We start from the raw sequence: 19508 nt of genomic DNA, 5'->3' as shown, positions 1-19508 counted from the left end.
CCAAAGGCAGAGTGACAGTGACAGTGAGAAATCTTCCATCTGTTGGTTCACTCCCCAGATGTCCACAACAGTCAGAACTGGGCCTGGCCAAAGACATAAATGAGAAATTTCATCCAGGTCTCCCACATGGGTGCAGGGGCCCAGGCACATGGGTGTCATCCGCTGCTCTCCCAGGCGCATGAGGAGGGAGCTGGGCTGGAAGTGGAGAGGGGTGCTGGCAGATGTGGTTAGTGAGGATGAGGAGCCACTGGAGTACAGCAAGCCGCAGCTGCACCTGGGACTTAGACCTGGAAGCCTGTCTACAGAGAGGGAGGGTGACATGGACAGACACAGGGAGGGGACATCCTGTCTCAGCCAGAGAGCCACCTGTTTGTGAGGCCTCCAGAGTAGCCCTTGAGAATTCCTACTGCCTGGTGCTTGGTTACGGCAAGCCTAGCAAATTAATACAAGCCCCAGTTAGCCATAATTTTACCATTCTGAGATTTTGGCTACCTGCAGTGAGCCATGGTCATAAAACATGAAATGGCAAAGTCCAGACACAAGACATTCATTCATACACTTTATATGGCAACCCTTTTCTTTCTTCTTTGTCAGAAACAGAGACAATGACCTCCCATCTCCTGCTTCACTTCCCTAATGTCACAACAAGTAGAACTGAGCCGGGTCCAGTCAATAGCCTCAGACGTGGCCTGTGTCTCCCCCTGGGATGGGAGGGACCCAAGGATGTGAGCCATCACCTGCTCTTTGTCAGGATAAAGAAGAAGCTGGAATCAGGGACAGAGCCAGAGTCCATCTGGGCATTCTGGCATGGGATGTGGATACCGCAAATGCCATCAAAACCACTGAGCTACATGTCCACCCCACGAAGCCCATGCTGAGGCTGTGTCCAACTCTGAGCCGGATTCATACCTTTTCCCAGAGTATCCACAGGTGATGCGACCACAGGTTTATCTCCTGGAAATCGACTTGATCTTCAGATCCACTGTCACGGTGTCACAGTGCTTGTGTTCCTGTCCCCCTCACAGGATGACCTGCAGTGATGTTGCAGGAGGGGCCGTTCTCCTGCTCCCTCATCCTGTATCATCATCTCATGTCAGCACAGGAAGGGGCACTACAATATTTTGAGAAAAACTACGTTCATACAATGTTATCACACTAGATTATACCTCTCTGGTGCTACTGTGACTCATCTCTTTCAGGGACTCATTTGCAAATTTAGTTTTTAAATGACTTAAAAAAAAAGATTTTGTTTTACTTATTGGAAAGACAGGGTGACAGAGGAGAGGCCCTCCATCCACTGGTTCATTCCTCAAATGGCTGCAATGACTGTGGGGCTGTAGTTTTGCAGCTGCATTAGCAGGGAGCTGAATGGGAAGTGGGCCAGCCAGGACTCATATGGGGTGCTGGCTCCACAGCTGGTGGCTTCACCAGCTACACCACAGTGCTGGCCGATGAGAACTTCTTCTCACACTGGACAGTACCCTGAATGCCTGCCCCTTCCCTTCCCTCCTGTCACTGACTGGGACATAGACATGGCAATGACAACCCAGGCCGGCCTCTGGCCTGCATGAAATGTAGGGAGACCACGGGACAGAATCCTGGGACACACTTGTGGAGCAGAACTGCCACTCCCCGCCCCCCCCCCCCCCGTGCCACTCGCATTTCACCATTTTACGGAATGTCTTGTTCAATCCACTGGTAAGTCCACTGATTTGAAAACAATGAGGTTTAAAAATAAAAAAAAAGAAAAGAAAGAAAACAGTGAGGTTGGGGGCCCAGCGCAGTTGCCTAGTGGCTAAATTCTTGCATGCCTGGGATCCCATATGGGTGCTAGTTCTAATCCTGGCTGCTCTACTTCCCATCCAGCTCCCTGCTTGTGGCCTGAGAAAGCAGTGGAGGACGGCCCAAGGCCTTGGGACCCTGCACCTGTGTGGGAGACCCAGAAGAAGCTCAGCTAAAGCTGTTGCAGCCGCTTGTAGAGTGAACCAGCAACGGAAGATCTTTCTCTCCTTCTCTCTGTAAATCTGCCTTTCCTACAAAAATAAATAAATCTTAAACAAATAAATAAAAATAAAAACAACGGAGTCTGACCCAGCACAGTAGCCTAGTGGCTAAAGTCCTTACATTGCAAGTGCCGGGATCCCATATGGCACCAGTTTGTGTCCTGACTGCTCCACTTCCACCAGCCTCCTGCCTGTGGCCTGGGAAAGCAATCAAGAATGGTCCAAAAGCCTTGGGACCCTGCATCTATGTGGGACACCCAGAGGAAGCTCCTGGCTTCAGATCAACTCAGCTCTGCCTGTTGCAGCCACTTGTGGAGTGAACCAGAGAATAGAAGATGTTTCTCTCTGTGTCTGCTGTCTGTAAATCTGACTTTCCAAAAAAAATAAATAAATGCTTTAAAAATAGGGTGAGTTCTTGGCATAGTGGCTACTTTCCCTTGGGACGCTTGCGTCCCATAACGGAGTGGCAGTTTTTGAGTCCTGACTCTGCTCCAGGTCTGGCTTCTTGCTGCTGTTATTCACCCTGGAAAGTGACAGGTGAAGCTTCAAATTCAAGGGTTCCTGCCACCCATGTAGAAGACCAGGATTGAGCTGTGGACATTTGGAAAGCTAGCCAGCAAATGAGAGCTCTGTGTGTGGGTGGAGGGTTGTATGTGTGTCTAACTCTCAAATTAAATAAACAAATAGAAATTCTATTTATTTTTTCTCTACTATTCTAGTCTCATAGTCTAGCAATAGGAGGCATGTAAAATACATCACTCACTCAGTGTCTAGTGTGGAGTGAAGTGCTTCACAAACAAGACAGCTGTTGCTGTTGTCACTGTTGCAAAGGAATTTGAGGTGACCCTGTGTCACCAACGGTCGGTCACACAGGGGGTCAGGTTTGGCAAGAGTCAGCTGTGACCTCTGTTCCATTAGTTTTTCCGGCTGGGCACAGACTGCCGGACAGGGGACCAGAGTACCCTGCACCCAGACACGTTCCCCTTCCTCAACAGCACAGTGAACCAAGCTTAAGGCAGCCGCTGGGCCTCCCATTCCACCTGCCCTGGGAGAGAAAATGGGAAAACAATGGGACAGCAGGTGGGACTCACCCAAATGGCAGTCCAGGGGGAGAGGAGAGACTGACTGCTCCCTAACACACACCTACACAGGAGGAATTCAGAGTGGCTCTGGAGGTGACCCCTATGCCTAAGGTGTTTCCCAGGCTGAAGAGAGGGATGGGACTGTGCAGGGGGCAGGGGGCAGGGGTAGCCTTGTCCCCTGAAGGAGCTGAGAGTGTCTGTGGACTAGAGGCTTAGAAGGAGCCAAGAACACCTGGTGTGATGGTTTATCTTGCAGCAACCAAGTCCTAACGCGCTCTCTCTCTCTCTCTGCTTCAGGCTCCCTCTGGTTGTAAATTGTGGAAGCAGGCCCCCCTAACCCCAAGGCTGTCTCCTCTTTGCCTTTGTTCAGGTTGGCTATGTGGCTCTTCCCTTTTGGCTTTCTTCAATAATTAACATAGGAAAACCAACCCTAGAGACTCTTAGTTCCAAGGAAGATAGTGATGAACAAGAGCTTGCTTATCCTAGCCTTTGTAACAAGAGCTTTGTCACTCTGGCTTTTTGAGATATAAAAGTCTGTATGTTTTTAGACAAGGTGCATCATCCTAGAAGCATGGATGATGGCCGCAGTGTTGCTTAATAAAATCATTCCTCCGTTAAGCATCTTCCTTCTCATTGTCTGTTCCATCGATCCTGACAGTCCCCCAGCACCCTTGACCTTGGACTTTAGCAGGTTCCTGGAGAGGAAGTCACGGCTGATGGGGGCAGGGCCGTTCCTCGAGAAAGGACTCAGAGACCCAGACAGGTTCATTGATTCTTTTTAAAATTAACTGAACAGCGCCCCCACCCGTTGGCTCAAGCCCGAAGCGCCCACAAAGGTCAGGGCTGGGCCTGTGTCCAGGTAGAGCCGGGACTCCATCTGGGGCTCCCACCTGGGAGGAGGGGAAGTAGCCTACCTGGGTCACCACAGTGGCCGAAGCAGGAACCAGGGCCGGGAGGAAACGAACTCCCGCCCCTAGGCGGGACGCGCGTGTCTTAGCCATCTTACGGTTGTTCCTTAGTCAGCAGGGACAACTGAGCGATGAGGGGGGCAGGGAGAGCGCCCATCAGGGCCAACCAAGGGGGGCTTCCTGGAGGAAAGGAGCTGAGCAGGAAGGATCTCAAGGATCTGGAGTGAAACTGAGCAGCCACAGTGCCTTTGGAGCTGGGAAGGGGCGGGACACGGACCGCCTTGCGCTCTGGGAGGCGCGCTCAGTGATTGCTCATCATGGGGGTGGGGCTTGCAGGGGCAGGGCGGTTTCCATATGCTCCGGCTCCGCCCACCCCTACCGAGGGACTTAGGGGTGTCCCGGCAAACGTCCAGTCTCATCCAGCGTGACCCGCCCCCTCACCCACCACCTCCTCCTCCACAGCTCCATCTAGGGTCTGTGTTCACTCCAGCCGGGGTCTCTGTCCTGGGGCCTGACCCCCTTGGCCTTCCAGCGAACTTCCAGTCTTCCACAGGGACTTGAGCAATTCTGTCCCTAGCCACTCTCCTACGCTGTCCAGCCGTCTCCTTGCCACCGTCCACCTTGCTCTTCCCAAGAAATTCTCCTGCTCCTCCCTGCCCCTTGTGCGGGAACGTCCATGCACCCGCAGTTCCCACTCTGTCCCCTGACTATGGTTCCTTCCACAGAGGCCTCTGGGGGGAGGGGCACAGAGAGACCCCCCCCACACACACACACACACTTCCTTGTTGGGGCGCCTTTGGCCTCAGGACTCCTCTTCCAGCCCTTGGGTGCCCACGCCCCCCACTCACATCGGACGCCACTCCAAGAAAGTGGACATAAGAGAAATACAAACAAACCCTGTGCGGTTCTGTGAAATTTGCTCTTTATTGTAGGATTGGGGAAGGACCACACGCAGCCCCCCAACCCAGGGGACAGGGACACGGAGCAATGGGCAGAGGGTCCCCTCCCCACCCCGCTCCCAACGTGCAGTTGGCGGGAAAAGATCCAGGTTCCAGGGTTGGCAGCAAATATGCAAGAGACGCAGGTGTAGTTAGCATGTTTCCCGGGAGGCCTTGGGGAGCATCACCACGGGTAGGCACCTTCTGACCTGCAGGAGGAAAACAGAAACAATCAGATCTGGAGAGGTGCCACGCGGAGGCTCCGTGGGGCAGCAGGACCGGACCACGTTTCAGGGGCAGTGGGCGTGGCGGGCAGTGCGCTCCTACCGCGATCTGACCCCACGATCCTCGCCATCGGGGAACAGCAGTTTGGACAGCAGGGCTTCTGAGCTCTCGCGTTTCCCATACCTGGAGGGCAGGGTCGCGGAGGGGGTGAGTAAACAGGCATGGTCTTGCCCCTGGGTGGACCAGGACCGAGGGCGAGGCACCAGGGGGCCCAGCCGCCCACCCCGGGCGCCATCGCTCACCTCTGCCGGGTGACCAGGTTGAGGTAGTGGCGCAGGGAGGCGTAGTAGCGGCTCAGCTCCTCGGGGGACGCGTCTTCGCCTGGAGCTTCTGGCTTGGAGGGATAGGCGTCCACCAGCGTCCCCAGGCAGGCGAGCAGGACCAGCAGCACTGCGGCCAGGGCAGGCCACGGCCTACGCACCGTTACCATCTGGGAAAGGGGACATCAGCGCGGGCGGCCTGTTGAGTCCTGCTCCTCAGTGCTGGCGGGCTGCAAAGGCTGCCTGGAGCTGGTGCTGGACCAGGCTCGGTCACCAGTGCGCTGGGTGTTCTTGGATCCCGCCCTGCCTCCGTTTCCCCCTTCTATTTGAGGTACCCGAGCCTTGCCTGCCTCCAGAGCCCCACGCCCAGACAGGCTCCCGACCTCGGCCCCCTTCCAGTCCAGTTTCCCACTATACAGCCTCAGTTTCTCCCATCAAATACCCCGGGGTGAGCCCCAGTCCTACTCACAGCGGCAGCTTGGGAAGCTAGATGCGCAGCAGGTGGAAAGCGAGGGGAAGTCCCTAGGGCTGTACTGCGGCCTCCTCTGCGCCTCTGCTCCCTGCTTTTCCTCCGCAGGGGCTTATATCCCCGGCCTGGAAAAGGAGGGGGAGGCCGAAGAGAAGGAGGGGGAGCCAGCAGGGAAGGCCCTGTCTCCTCCTCCTCCTCCTTCCTTCCCTCCCTCCCTCTACCCGCGTTCAGCCCCGCCCGTGTTGATGTCTCCACCTGGTAGGGGCCGAGGACAGCCGCCCGTTTAGACTCAGGGACCCCGCAGGATGGGGTGCCCCGCGCACACCCGGCCTGAGCACGTGCAGCAGCCCCTAAGACTAGGGAGAATTCGCCCAGCCTGTCACTGTCATGACCCTTCCGGACAGCCCTCCTCAGCCTCTTAGCTTCACTGTGGAGAAGGCAGAGGGGTGGCTGGACCTGGGAAGAAAATTTCTTTCTACTAAAGGCAAGACTGGGAGCATGTGACCTCAGCTCTGGCCTGCTGGGTGTGATGTCCTGGGGCCTCTCTGGATACTCCATGAGATTTTCTCTTCATGAAAAATTTGGTGAGAGAAGCAGATGTCAGTTTGCTCATCAGAAGCAGATGCGTGGGTACCTGTGCATCCAAACCGGCACATACAGACAGGGGTCCAGCCAGACCCTCCCCTTGGTCAGGTGTGATTCAGGGCATGGTGCCTCGTGGGGCTGCCCACTGGCAACTGGGCTGAGACCCTCCCTCAGAGCCCTTGAGCAAGAGGAAGGGGTTGGTGTTTGTTAAGCACATACTATGCGCTGGGTCTTGTGTCGTTGCAGACCTAAACTGAGCTGAATCTGCCCGAATTTTACAGAGGACTGGAGCTCTGACGGCAGCCAAGGCTGCCTGCAATTCCAGCAGCAAAGAGGGTGACGGCATGGTGGTGGGGACTCCAGGAAGAGCCCCGTTAGCCCTAAGGGCTACGGAGGCTCGGCTCCTTGGCATAGCGATGGTACTCAGGAACCAGACATGGGAGCAGCGGACAGGAGGCTGCCAGCACCCCAGGTTTCCAGTCTTACCAGAACAGCTGCTCCAGGAAGAGAGAGGGCGGTCAGGGGCTTCACCATGAAGCCCTTCCGGCCCCTTCTCCCCACTGGCAGGAGGGGCCAGCCTGCCCGGGCTCGCCCTGGTTCTAGGCCGGCCCTTCCACCCTGTGGGACAGATGGCTGTGGGTCTATTTTTAGAGCTCTCAGTGGTGGAGAGTCCAGGGCCCCTTTTTATGGGCTCGGTCACCTGCACGCTCCGGAAACGACTCCCCGTCAGCCAGGCAGGCTCCATGGGCCTTGCACATCCCAAGAAACTCGGTGGGGGCCTCTCACGGAGCGTGAAGGACAGAGAGGACACCAGGAGAAGGGCTCATGCCCCTTCCTCGGAGGGCGGGGGGACGTCATGGTTCTAGGATGTTCTAGGTGATGGTCATGGCTGGGTCTGTGGGGCTCCCCTTTGTGGGGTGAGGGACACAACAGCATTGAGGTGCTCCAGTGTCCCTGAGAAGAGGCATTCCCTGGGTACATAGTGGAAACAGGCCTGGGGAGGGCTGTCCCAGGGTGGGGATGCCTGGCTCACTCAGGTCAGCAGCACTAGCCAGGGTGGGGATAGGGGGCTGTAATGTGCAGTCCCCACCTAGCAGAGCGTTGGAGTCCCCAGATATCTCAGGGGACAGACCTCCCAGGACCCTTCAAGCCCCAGGGGGCCTGAGGCTGAGGGGAGAAACCATGGAGCAGGAGGAAGGCCTGGAAGAACCACTTTCTCATAGATGTTGCAGCCCAAGTCAGTGGGTCTCAGGGCCCCCATGGAGTGGAGCAGGAGCCGCCCATCCATCACACCCCCCTCCCCCTTCAGTTCTGTTCCCCAATTACAGGGCAAGCTGATTGGCTCATTAATCACTACCTCCTCATCGAAGACTTGATAAACTTGTTGATCATGGGGAGACATCTCAGGCCTCGATCGATGGACGCGCTACCTTCCACCCACGGGCCCACCGCCGTCAGTGACGTGTGACTCAGTTGCAGTGAGACACGTCTGGGTCTTCTGGTGGAGAGCGGGGAGACCCCAGAGACAGCTCTTATCACAGATTGCAGACCAAGGCCCACCTCCAGCTTGTCCCTGACCAGTGTCCCTGTGAATCCCTTAGGCATTGTTTAGAGGCCCTAGCAAGGCCACCACAGGTCAGGCTGGCCATGAACTTGGACAGGCATTGGTCATTCTTCTTGCCCAGTTTTAGGGCTGCATATTTAGGGTGTCCTGAGCTAGTATGATGATGCAGCAAGTTAAATGGCTGCCTGTGACACCACTATCCCATATTAGAATGCTGGCTGCTCCACTTCAGATCCAGTTCCTTGCTAATGCACTTGGGAGAGCAGTAGAAGATGGCCCAAGTTTCTGGGCCCCTGCACCCATGTGGGAGACCCAGAAGAAGTTCCTGAAACCCAGCTTTGAACTAGTCCAGCTCTGGCTGCTACATCTATCTAGGCAGTAAATCAGCATATCAAAGATTCTTTTTCTTTGTCTCTCTGTAATTCTGACCTTCAAGTAAAATAAACTATTTTTTTTAAATAAATCAGAATGGCTGGGCCTGGTGCAGTGGGGCTAGTGGCTAAACCCTTTGCCTCTAACGCACCGGGATCCCATGTGGGTGCTGGTTCTAACCCTGGCGGCCCCGCTTCCCATCCAGCTTCCTGCTTATGGCCTGGGAAAGCAGTTGAGGAAGGCCCAAGCTCTTGGGACCCTGCACCTGTGTAGGAGACCCGGGAAAAGCTCCTGGATCCTGGCTTCAAATCGGCTCAGCTCTAGCTGTTGCTGCTTGGGGAGTGAATTAGCAGACAGAAGATCTTGCTCCCCTCTGTATATCTGACTTTCCAATAAAAATAAATAAATAAAGGAAAATTATGTCTAATGATAAGTATTATGGGGTGGGAATCATGGAAAGGCACAGAATGCAAAGATGTGGGGGACTTGGCTGGACTATCAGAGAAGGACTCACCTGCAAGGTGACATTTGAAGGAAGCAAACCATGGGTTACCTTGGGAAGATTGTCGCAGGCAGAGGAGAGGACCCGTGCAAAGGAGCATACTTGGCAGTTTACGGAATAACAAGGAGGCCCATATGACTGCAGGGGCATGGAGTGAATGATGGAGAAGGCTAGAAGGAGATGGAAGAGATTAGTGGAGGGAGGCAGAAGGTTGATCATGGCTGCTGTCAGGGTTTTGGCTTCTGCTAAGAACGAGAGGAGAGCTTCAGCTGCAGACGTGGCTCAGGCTGTAAGCGAGGCGCTGCACCCTTCTGTCTTGTCACCCAGACTGTGTGATTCCAGAATGCGCATCTGCTTACATCCTTGTCCCAGCCCACATACACAGGGGGTAGGTTGGGAGCTGGGGTGGGGGCAAGCAGATAGCAAGTTAAGTGACTGTTCAGGACATCACCAGGAAGTCAAGCACCACTGCCCAGAACTTAGTCACATGGTGGTGCCCAGCCACAAGGGGAGCTGGGTGTAGGGTTCCCAGCTACAAGGCATGGCCCCCAGAGAAGCTTCTGTGGATTCTGTTACAGAAATAAGGAAGAGAATTATCTATGCCTATGTGGAGCTAGTGTTGTGGAGCTGCAAGTTAAGTTGTCTCTTGCTTATAACACTGGTATCCTATTTCTGAGCACCAATTTTAGTCCCAGGTGCTCTGTTTCTGATCCAGCTCCCTGCTAATGCACCCAGGAAAGCAGCAGCAGATGGCCCAAGGGCTTAGCTCCTGTCATGACCTGCTGTCATTTGGAGAGTGAACCAGTAAATGGAAGATCTCTCTCTCTCTAACACTGTCTTTCAAATAGCTCTGGGGAGTGATTTGAGAGACTCTGCCACAGAACATGAGGGAGAAAATACATTCATTTTTTATTTATTTCGGAGCACTTCCATCTGTTGCTTCACTCTCTATGAATCTGTATTGGCTGGGGCTGGGCGGAAGCCAGTAACCAGAGGTGAACTCAACCCAGGTCTCCCACATGACCGGCAGGAACCCAGTGACTTGAGCCATCACTGTGTTCTCCCAATTGCGTGCAGGACAGGCAGCTAGCTCCAGGAGCTGGAATCAGGCACTCAGGAGTGGGGAGAGGTGGGGTAGCTTTCCTGCTGGCCTCCATACCTGCTCCAGAAGCAAGTATAGGAGGACACTATGGGATACGCCACAACAGCCTCAGTGACTGACCTGGGGCTAAACTGAAGTCTGGGGGTAAGCGCCTGACACTGGCTGCCATGCTCCATCTTACTGAATCTGAGACTGAATTCTGCAGGAGGGCTGGTGTACAAGGTGTGCAGTGCTTGCCCTCATCCTCCTGTGCCTAGGACAGCTCCCCAACCCAGGGCTAGCTCAGGGCTCTGCGGGAGCTGAGGCAACCAGGGAAGCCACACTCTCATGCCCTCCCACCACCGCCAGAGCCAGTAGCCTTCCTATCTCTTTCTTTCTGTTCTTTCAATAGCCTATGCACCTGTGTGGCGCCTCTCTCTCTCTCTCTCTCTCTCTCTCTCTCTCGTCCAAGTTTGGAGCCCTCACCTGCCTTGCCTGGTCTCTCTCCATCTCCCCGGCCCAGGCTCATCCTGGCAGCCAGCCTGTCCCCACAAGTGACCTCGGCACACAGCTTCTCTCACTCTCAATCTTTTGCCCAGAAGTGGGAGCCTTGCCCCCTGTCTCACTCAGCTGCTTCATTCTCTGTTCCGTCCCTCCCTCCCAGCTCCCCTCCAGCTGCCCTCCTCTTGCATTAGAGTTTAGTTGCAAGCTGCATACACAGCACCCAGGCTAAAGACTAAGTTTTCCAGGCCCCATGGCTGCCAGCAATTTCTAGTGATACGTTTCAGCCACCAAATGCCAGGATGTACTGTTCAGGGGAACCAGTGTAGCCTCTATCTCTGTCCATCATGCTAAAGGCCAGGCAAAACTAGCCGTGTCAAAATGTTGTATTTTTACTGCTTTATTGAGGTACCTGACCAACAAAACTGGAAATATTTAAAGTATGCAGTCTGATGATTATGGTAATCATATTAGTTGTGACATTTTCCAGTATGTGATGTGATATTATGAATAAAGTCTCATTCCACACAACATCTAGAGCCTTTATCAAGGATGACCCTGGGGGACATCATGTAAGTAAAATACGTCAATGACAAAGAGGAGAATGCTGGGGCTGGCACTGGGGCACAACAGATAGAGTCGCTGCTTGAAATATCTCATGCTTTATCCAGATCCAGGTTCAAGTCCCAGCTGCTCTGCTTCCTTTCCAGCCCCCTGCTAATGCATCTGAGACGCAGCATGACCCATGTGATTGAGCCCCTGTACCCACATGAGAGACCTGGATAGAGTTCTAGACTCCGGGATTCAACCCAGTTCAGTCCTGGCTGTTGGGGTGTTTCGGGAGTAAGCTAGTAGGCATAAAATCTTTGCTGTCACTTCACCTTTCAAATACATGCATCTGTTTCTAAAAGCAGCTATTAAAAATCAGAACCAACAGCAGGCAGAAATCCTTTTCTGGCTCTTCCTATGGCTGTCTCTGTGACACAAGCATCCCAAGGTGAGGAAGGGAGCTACTCCTGATCGGACACCCTCTCCCCCACCCAGCCTGCAGGATAAAGTGTGGGAGATATAACATGATGTCACAGAATGTCCCACCTGGGCTGCAGAGGCCGATCCAGTGCAGCAGGTGGGAAGCTCTGGGGCCAGCGTGCCAGGGCTAATCAAGCCCCAGCTGTATGGTCCTGGGTAAAGTATTGGACCTCACCAGCCGCTGAATGTAGATGACAAACAACAGAACCTTTCGACAACCTTTCTTAAATAAGAAAAAAAAGATTTATTTTTATTTGAAAGGCAGAGTTACAGGAAGACAGGGAGAGATTTTCCATCCGTTGCTTTATTTTGCAAATAGATGCAATGACCAGGGCTGAGCCAGGCCAAAGCCATGAGCCAACAGCTTTGTCTGGGTCTGCCACACGAGTACAGGAGCCCAAGCACTTGGGCACCTTTCCCAGGTGCATTAGCAGGGATCTAGATCAGAAGTGGAGCAACCAGCACCTTAAACAGTGGTTTTATCAACTATGCCATGGCACAGGCCCCTCAACAGCAATTTTCTTTTTCTTTTTTCTTTTTTTTAAGATTTATCTTTATTGAAAAGTCAGATATACACAGAGAGGAGGAGAGACAGACAGGAAGATCTTCTGTCCAATGATTCACTCCCCAAGTGACCACAATGGCTGGTGCTGCGCCAATACGAAGCCAGGATCCAGGAACTTCTTCTGGTTCTCCTACGTGGTTGCAGGGTCCTAAGGCTTTGGGCCATCCTCTACTGCTTTCCCAGGCCTCAAGCAGGGATCTGGATGGGAAGCGGGGCAGCCGGGATTAGAACCGGCGCCCATATGGGATCCTGGTGTGTTCATGGCGAGGATTTAGTCACTAGACCACTGAGCTGGGCCCTCAACAGCAATTTTCAAAGCCAGCAAAATCAGGAAGGATGGAGGGAGTCCCTTGGCCCTGTCCCTCCCCCTGGAAGATGCTATACACAGGGCACAAGAAGGCAAGGGGTGACAGGCAAGACAGGAGGCCATCAGTATCCACGTGCCACTGGAGTGCAAGTGAGGGTCTCGTGTTTCCTTGTATTCCCCAGCCTGGATGGGACACCCTGGAGAGGAGAGTGGGCTATGCGGGGAGGCCTGGCTCCATGCTGAGGCATGCCGGGGAGGCAGTCTCCATACAGAGCAGAGGAAACTGCAGGTCCCTCATCCTTCCAGGGCCCCAGTCCCTAGACAATCACAGGACATAGATGACAACAACTTCCATGGCTGCAGGTTCACTCACCAAATGGAACTTGCAGCTCTAAGGGACAGAAATCTTCCTATCAACAGAACTGAGACAGATATTCAGCGCAGTGGTTGGGACACTGGTAGGCCAAAAGTGGCCCAGGAGATTAAGTCACTACCTTTGATGCTGTCATCCCATACGAGTGCTGGTTTGAGTCTCAGCTGCTCCACTTCCAGTCTAGCCCCCTGCCAATGCACCTGATACCCAAGTGGAGTTTCAGGCTTCAGTTTCAGTCTGACCCCGCTCTGGCTGTTGTAACCACTTGGGGAGTGAACCAGTAGATGGAAGATGTCTCTTGAGGTCTCTCTATAAAGCTGCCTTTTAAATAAATGAATAAATTATTTCTAAAAAGTGAGACACCGGCTAGGATACCCACATCTCAAGGATCTGGGCTCACTCCCAAGTCCAGCCTCCTGCTAACGTGTACCCTGGGAGGCAGCAGATGATGGCCCAAGTCCTTGGGTCTCTGCTGTCACGGGGGAGGCCTGAGACTCCGGCTTCAGGCATTGGCTTGGCCCAGGAGGAGAAGCTTGCAAGTACTGACAAGTGAATCAGTGGGTGGGAGATCTCTCTTTATCTCTCTGCCTTTCAGATAAAAAAAAAATCTTTTCAAGAGTAACACTGTTTTATAAAATGTATTTATTGATTTATTTATTTAGATTTATTCATTTTATTACAGCCAGATATACACAGAGGAGGAGAGACAGAGAGGAAGATCTTCCGTCCGATGATTCACTCCCCAAGTGAGCCGCAACGGGCCGATGCATGCCGATCTGAAGCCGGGAACCTGGAACCTCTTCCGGGTCTCCCACGCGGGTGCAGTGTCCCAATGCATTGGACCGTCCTCGACTGCCTTCCCAGGCCACAAGCAGGGAGCTGGATGGGAAGTGGAGCTGCCGGGATCAGAACCGGCGCCCATATGGGATCCCAGGGCGTTCAAGGCGAGGACTTTAGCTGCTAGGCCACGCCACCGGGCCCAAAATGTATTTATTTTAATTGGAAAGTCAAATATACAGAGGGGAGGACAGACAGAAAGATATTCCATCTGATGGGTCGCTCCCCAAGCAGCCACAAGGGCTGGAGCTGAGCCGATCCAAAGCCAGGAGCCTGGAACTTCTTCCGGGTCTCCCACATGGGTACAGGGTTCCAAGGCTTTGGGCCTTCTTCTACTGCTTTCCCAGGCCACAAACAAGGAGCTGGATGGGAAGTGGGGCTTCCAGGATTAGAACCGGCGCCCATATGGGATCCCGGGGCGTTCAAGGCGAGGACTTTAGCCACTAGGCCACGCCGCCGGGCCCTAATTAGTTATTTTTAAAATTTATCTGAGGGCCCAGCACTATAGCATAGCGGCTAAAGTCCTGGTCTCGAATGCATCAGGATCCCATATGGGCGCTGATTCTAATCCTGGAAGCCCCACTTCCCATCCAGCTCCTTGTTTGTGGCCTGGGAAAAGCAGTTGAGGACGGCCCAATGCATTGGGACCCTGCACCCGCGTGGGAGACCCGGAAGAGGTTCCAGGTTCCCGGCTTCGGATCGGCATGCATCGGCCCGTTGCGGCTCACTTGGGGAGTGAATCATCGGACGGAAGATCTTCCTCTCTGTCTCTCCTCTCTGTATATCTGACTTTGTAATAAAATAATAAATAAATCTTTAAAAAAAATGTATAAGTCTTTAAAAAAAATAACTAATTAACTTAAAAAAAAAAAGCGGTGCAGAGCCAGCGGAACTGTCTTGTTCATCAAAGGCAGAAACACAAAATGGCACAGATTTTCATAGAGTTTAACAGACTCACACCCCAGGGGCCAGATACCTGCAAGAGAATGCCAGCAGCAGATGCACTGCTCACTGCCCTGAACTAGAGGCAACCCCAACGCCTCCCACTGGGCAGTGGAATAAATAACCCAGAACATCAGCATATTGGGATTCCTACCGCTCCGTCATCAAAAGGAATGCACACAGCACAAATTGGATTAACCACAAGAGCATTTTGCCGAGTGCACAAGGCTGTTTCGGAAGGTTATGCCCGTTTAATTCACTTACAGGACATTCTTGAAGAGACGGCCTGATGTTGATGGAGAGCAGATCGGGCTGGAGGAGGCCTGCGCCAGCGCTTCTCTTGCCACCTGAGCACCGTGTGGGCGGCAGAAGCATCTCCGCGGATGCTGAGCGCCACGCATCTGCTGACCCTGCGCTGTGCTTCCTTTATAGGTGGTGTAAAGAGGCCAGAGTGAAGAGATCACTTGGGACAGCCACAGCCTGTATCAGAGCATCAGGGTTGCAGCACTGGCCTTGCTTCTGACCCCGGCTCCCTGCTAACGGGACGTCTGATCGTCAGCCAGGGATGGCTCACTAGTTGGGCTCCTGCCACACGCATAGGATACCTCCAGGCTGAGTTCCTGGTTCCCAGACATTAGGATGGAAAACTAGCAGATGGGAGGTCATTCTCTATACCTCTTCCTCTCTTTCTCTTTGCTTCTACTTCTCAGAAAGAAAAAAAAAAAAACTTGGGGTCAGCACAGTGGCATAGCCAGCAAATCTTCTGACTGCACTGCTTGCAGCCCATATGGGTACCAGTTCATGTTCTGGCTGTTAATTTCCCACCCAGCATTCTGCCTGTGGCCTGGGAAAGCAGTCGAGGATGCCCTAAAGCCTTGGGATCCTGCATCCACGTGGGAGACCTGGAAGAAGCTCCTGGCTCCTGGTTTCAAATCAGTCTAGCTCTGGCCATTGTGGCCATTTGGCGAGTGAACCAGCAAATGAAATCTCTCTCACTCTCTCTCTCTGTATCTCTCCCTTTCTCTCTGTAACTCTTTTAAGTAAAAAATAAATAAATCTTCAAAAAATGGCTTAAAAATCTTTAGAGTGCCCAAAACAATGCCTGGAAAATACTAAACTTCCAAAATAACCTTCTTAGAGAGCCACAGCTGCCTGGCTCCCGTGCCTAGACACCCATTCATGTCAGAGCAGCTGGGAAGTGCACCCATGGGTGCAGCTGATGGAGCAGAAGGCTCTTGGGTAGGCTGGGTCTGTGTTGGTTTGGGGGGTCACAGAGGAGGCGAGTATGTGCATGTGAGCAGAAGGGCAGCCCTGGAAATGCGCGGTGTCCCTGTGGTACCGGATCTGTGCAGAGCGGTCATGAAGGGAGGTCCAAGCGCAGGCAGGCAGACCTGCATAACCTGTGCAGGCAAGGACAAAACCTGGTGCCAACCCTACTTGGGCTACGTCCTTGGGTTCTGCCTTGAGAAAGGTGTCTCCTCGTGGAACCTCCCTCCACCTGGTCCTCTGTGAAAGCAGCTGGCCCAGGTACCTGGACAACACAGCAAGGGCTTCGTGAGCAAGGCCCAGCCAATGCTCAGGGTCACTGGAGGTGCCCCGTGATGGCACACCATTACTTTCAGCAGAGAGAGCAGGATGTCGCCCCTTGTTGGAATAGGGTGATCTGCTGAGGGAGTTTTATTTACTTAGTGTTAGTGGTTTGAAAGGCAGAGTTACCTGGCCCAGTGCATTAGCTCAATGGCTAGATTCTCACCTTACAAGCACCAGGATCCCATATGGGCACCAGTTCCTGTCCTGGCTATTCCACTTCCCATCCAGCTCCCTGCTTGTGGCCTGGGAAAGTAGTCAAAGATGGCCCAAAGCCTTGGGACCCTGCACCTGTGTGGGAAACACAGAAGAAGCAGCAGATAGAAGATCTTTCTCTCTTTCTCTCCTCTCTGGAAATCTAATCTGCCTTTCCAAAAAAATAAAATAAATTTAAAAAGCAGAGTTACAGAGAGAGAGAAAGGTCGGTCTTCCATCTGCTGCTTCACTCTCCAAATGGACATAACAGAAGGAGCTGAGCTGATCCGAAGTCTGGAGTCAGGAGTTTTTCCAGGTCTCCCATGTGGGTGCAGGGGCCCAAGCACTTGGGCAAACTCTCACTGGTTTTCCAGGCACATTAGCAGGGAGCTGGATGGGAACTGGAGCAGCTGGGACTTGAACCAGTGCCAGATGGGATGCTGGCGTCTCAGGGGGTGCTTTACCCACCACACCATGGCACTAGTCCCTACCGTTGATTTAACTGCAGCCTTCAGAGTTACATGGTGGAAGGTCATTCAGTGAGCAATGCTGGCGTTTCTTTTTGCTCATAGGTAACCTGCACAAGGAGCTTCAAAAAGTCTATGGGAAGGTGGTTTGGGCCCCCCACATTGCACCCTGGTGGGCCTGAGGTTGACTGCCAGTCCTTTGCCCACTACGCACACCTGGGAGGCAGCAGTGATGGCGCCAGTCTTTGTCTCCCTGCCACCTACATTGGAAGCCCAGACTAGATTTCCAGCTGCCAGCTTCAGTCTGGCCCAGCCCTGGCTATTGAGAGAACTAGGGGAGTGAACCACAGGCTGGAGGAGCTCTACTTCTATTTCTGCCTTTCAAATGAAAACAATTTGAAAAAGAAAAACATTAGGGTGGGTGCGGCGCGGTAACGTAGTGGCTAAAGTCCTTACCTCGCATGCCCCAGGATCCCATATGGGTGCCACTTGGTGTCCTGACTGCTCCACTTCCCACCCAGCTCCCTGCCTGTGGCCTGGGAAAGCAGTTGAGGATGGCCCAAAGCCTTGGAACCCTGCACATGTGTGGGAGACCAGGAAGAAACTCCAGGCTTCAGATTGGCTCAGATCGGCTCATCGCTGGCCATTTGGCCACTTATGAAGTGAACCAGCAGATGGGAGATCTTTCTGTCTCTACTCACTGTAAATCTGACTTTCCAATAAAAATAAATAAATCTTTTTAAAAATAACATGCACACATAAACTTTGTTTGTTTTTTGCTTGTGGGATATGTGCATTACTTTTTCATTCAACTATGTCACAAACATTCTGAAGCCTCCTCACATTTTTGACCAGCAGACATATTACCCAGGTAATTCATATATATACAAAAGGGAGATGAGTAGAGAAGGGCAAGAAAGCCCAGGATGCGCAGCCGTGCCCTCCGGCGCCCTCCCTCGTGGTTTGGCCAGGGCTGTCCTCCGAGCGGCCCCTATCTGATTAGCTGTTCTTCCAGCCCTCCGCCTTCACGCCCACACAGCACCCTGGTGTCCATCGAACGTCAGGAGAGATTTGGCCGAGCGCCTTGCTGAAGTCCAGATGCCGGGAGCTCGCCACCCTCCAGCCCCAGCTACACATGGGAAATCAGATCAGCGCAGGCATCTATTCTCAGCATGTCCCATCCCAGCTTTCCTTTCCACATGCAACCCTGGACCAGGGGGAAGGACACACATTCCACGGTCAGACTTCCAGCCCAAGTCCCATCCCCATGACAACGAAACTCACAGCCCTCTCTGCTCCCTGTGTCTGCTGTGTGACTTTGGGGAAGCTGCCTGACCTCTCGGAGACTGTTATAAGAAGATTGTGGCAGAGACCACTCACATGCTTTTTTGGAAACCATGAACCTGATAAACCTGCACCTGTGCCCTCCCTGCCAGCAGCAGTCTCCTCCAGGACAAACCCAGGAACACCCCATCCTTATGCTCTAGTGTCTAACACAACAGGGCAGCCTCACCCCTAAACCCTCATTCCCCTCTCCTCTTCCTCTCCAGCATCTGCCCTTCTTTCTCCTTGCTCCCCACACAGCCCCTCTAGGTGTTGGCACTGGCCCAGCCAGGGGACAGCTCTGCCTCCCCCGAGGCTGTCTGTATCCTGCCCTTGCGGGGGTGGGCTAGGGTGGCGATGATGAAGTGGCTTCCACCATATTACTCATTCACACGCTTCCTCGTTAACAGCTTCATTAGTTCCCAGGACCGTGTGGAAAGTCATTAGTTGTGACCCAGTCGGTGCCATCCATCAAGGTGTGGGGGCGATGACAGCAGCCTCCCTCCTGCTGCCTAGCAAGGAGAGCCAGCCCTAGGGCCAGCTTCCAGGAGGTTAGGGCTGGAAGAGTTTGTGGGACAACCCCCTTGCCTCCACAGCATGCAGATCTGCTGGCCCAGTAGGAGGGCTCCAGCCTGCACTTGACCCGAGGGCTCCTCCACTTCCACCCTCCTTTATGCCTTTGGCCACTCTGTCCTCACCCCTCCCCTTGCTCCAATATGTCTCCTTGGCTTGCTGCGTGGTCCCGTCAAGTTACAGGGCCAAAAGCTCTCCCTGCCATTGTCCCAAACTTAGAGCTGCCACAGGGGTTGTCCTGCCTGCAATTCCTGCTCCAGGGGTAGAGCTGTGCAGGAAAACCTCCTCCTCTTGTTTGAAGATTTGTTTAGTTGAAAGGCAGAGTAACAAAGAGAGACAGAGAATCTTCCCTCTGCTGGTTCACTCCCTGGTTGGGCCAGGCCAAAACCAGGAGCTTCTTCCAGGTTTCCCACATGAGTGCAGGGGTCCAAACACTTGGTCATCTTCTACTGCTTTCCTGGACACATTAACAGGAAGCTAGATGGAAAACGGAACAGTCCACTTGAACCAAACCAGTGTTTCAGTATGTAATGCTAGTATCCCAAGTCGAATTTATTTAAACTATTTAAAAAGATTTATTTATTTTAATTTGAAAAGCAGGTCAGATTTACAGAGATAAAAGGCAGAGAGAAAGATTTTGCATCTGCTAGTTCACTACCCAAATGGCTGCAATGGCCAGAACTGAGCCAATCCAAAGCCAGAAGCCAGGAGCTTCTTCCAGATCTCCCATTTGGGTGCAGAGGCCGAAGGCTTTAGGCTT

At 53.2% G+C, this 19508-nt stretch overlaps 1 protein-coding gene across 2 annotated transcripts; it reads right to left on the bottom strand.

The window, feature by feature from the left end:
* Positions 1 to 4893: 4893 nt before the first annotated feature.
* On the bottom strand, positions 4894 to 6095 carry PYY (peptide YY). 2 transcript variants are annotated; one of them, XM_004597390.2, is made up of 4 exons: positions 5946 to 6095; positions 5459 to 5646; positions 5259 to 5339; positions 4894 to 5140 (listed from the first exon to the last, which is right to left on the bottom strand). In XM_004597390.2, the coding sequence occupies exons 2-4, from the start codon at positions 5644 to 5646 to the stop codon at positions 5116 to 5118; spliced, it is 294 nt and encodes a 97-aa protein (XP_004597447.1). In that variant the 5' UTR covers positions 5946 to 6095; the 3' UTR covers positions 4894 to 5115. The 2 variants fall into 2 exon arrangements, with proteins under 2 accessions (XP_004597447.1, XP_058532114.1); XM_058676131.1 differs by lacking the exon at positions 4894 to 5140 and having other exon boundaries at positions 5255 to 5339.
* Positions 6096 to 19508: the final 13413 nt, after the last annotated feature.

The sequence above is a fragment of the Ochotona princeps genome, chromosome 17, assembly GCF_030435755.1.
Source record: "Ochotona princeps isolate mOchPri1 chromosome 17, mOchPri1.hap1, whole genome shotgun sequence".
Classification (NCBI taxonomy): Eukaryota; Metazoa; Chordata; class Mammalia; order Lagomorpha; family Ochotonidae; genus Ochotona; species Ochotona princeps.
This window is presented reverse-complemented; position numbering and strand designations above follow the sequence as displayed.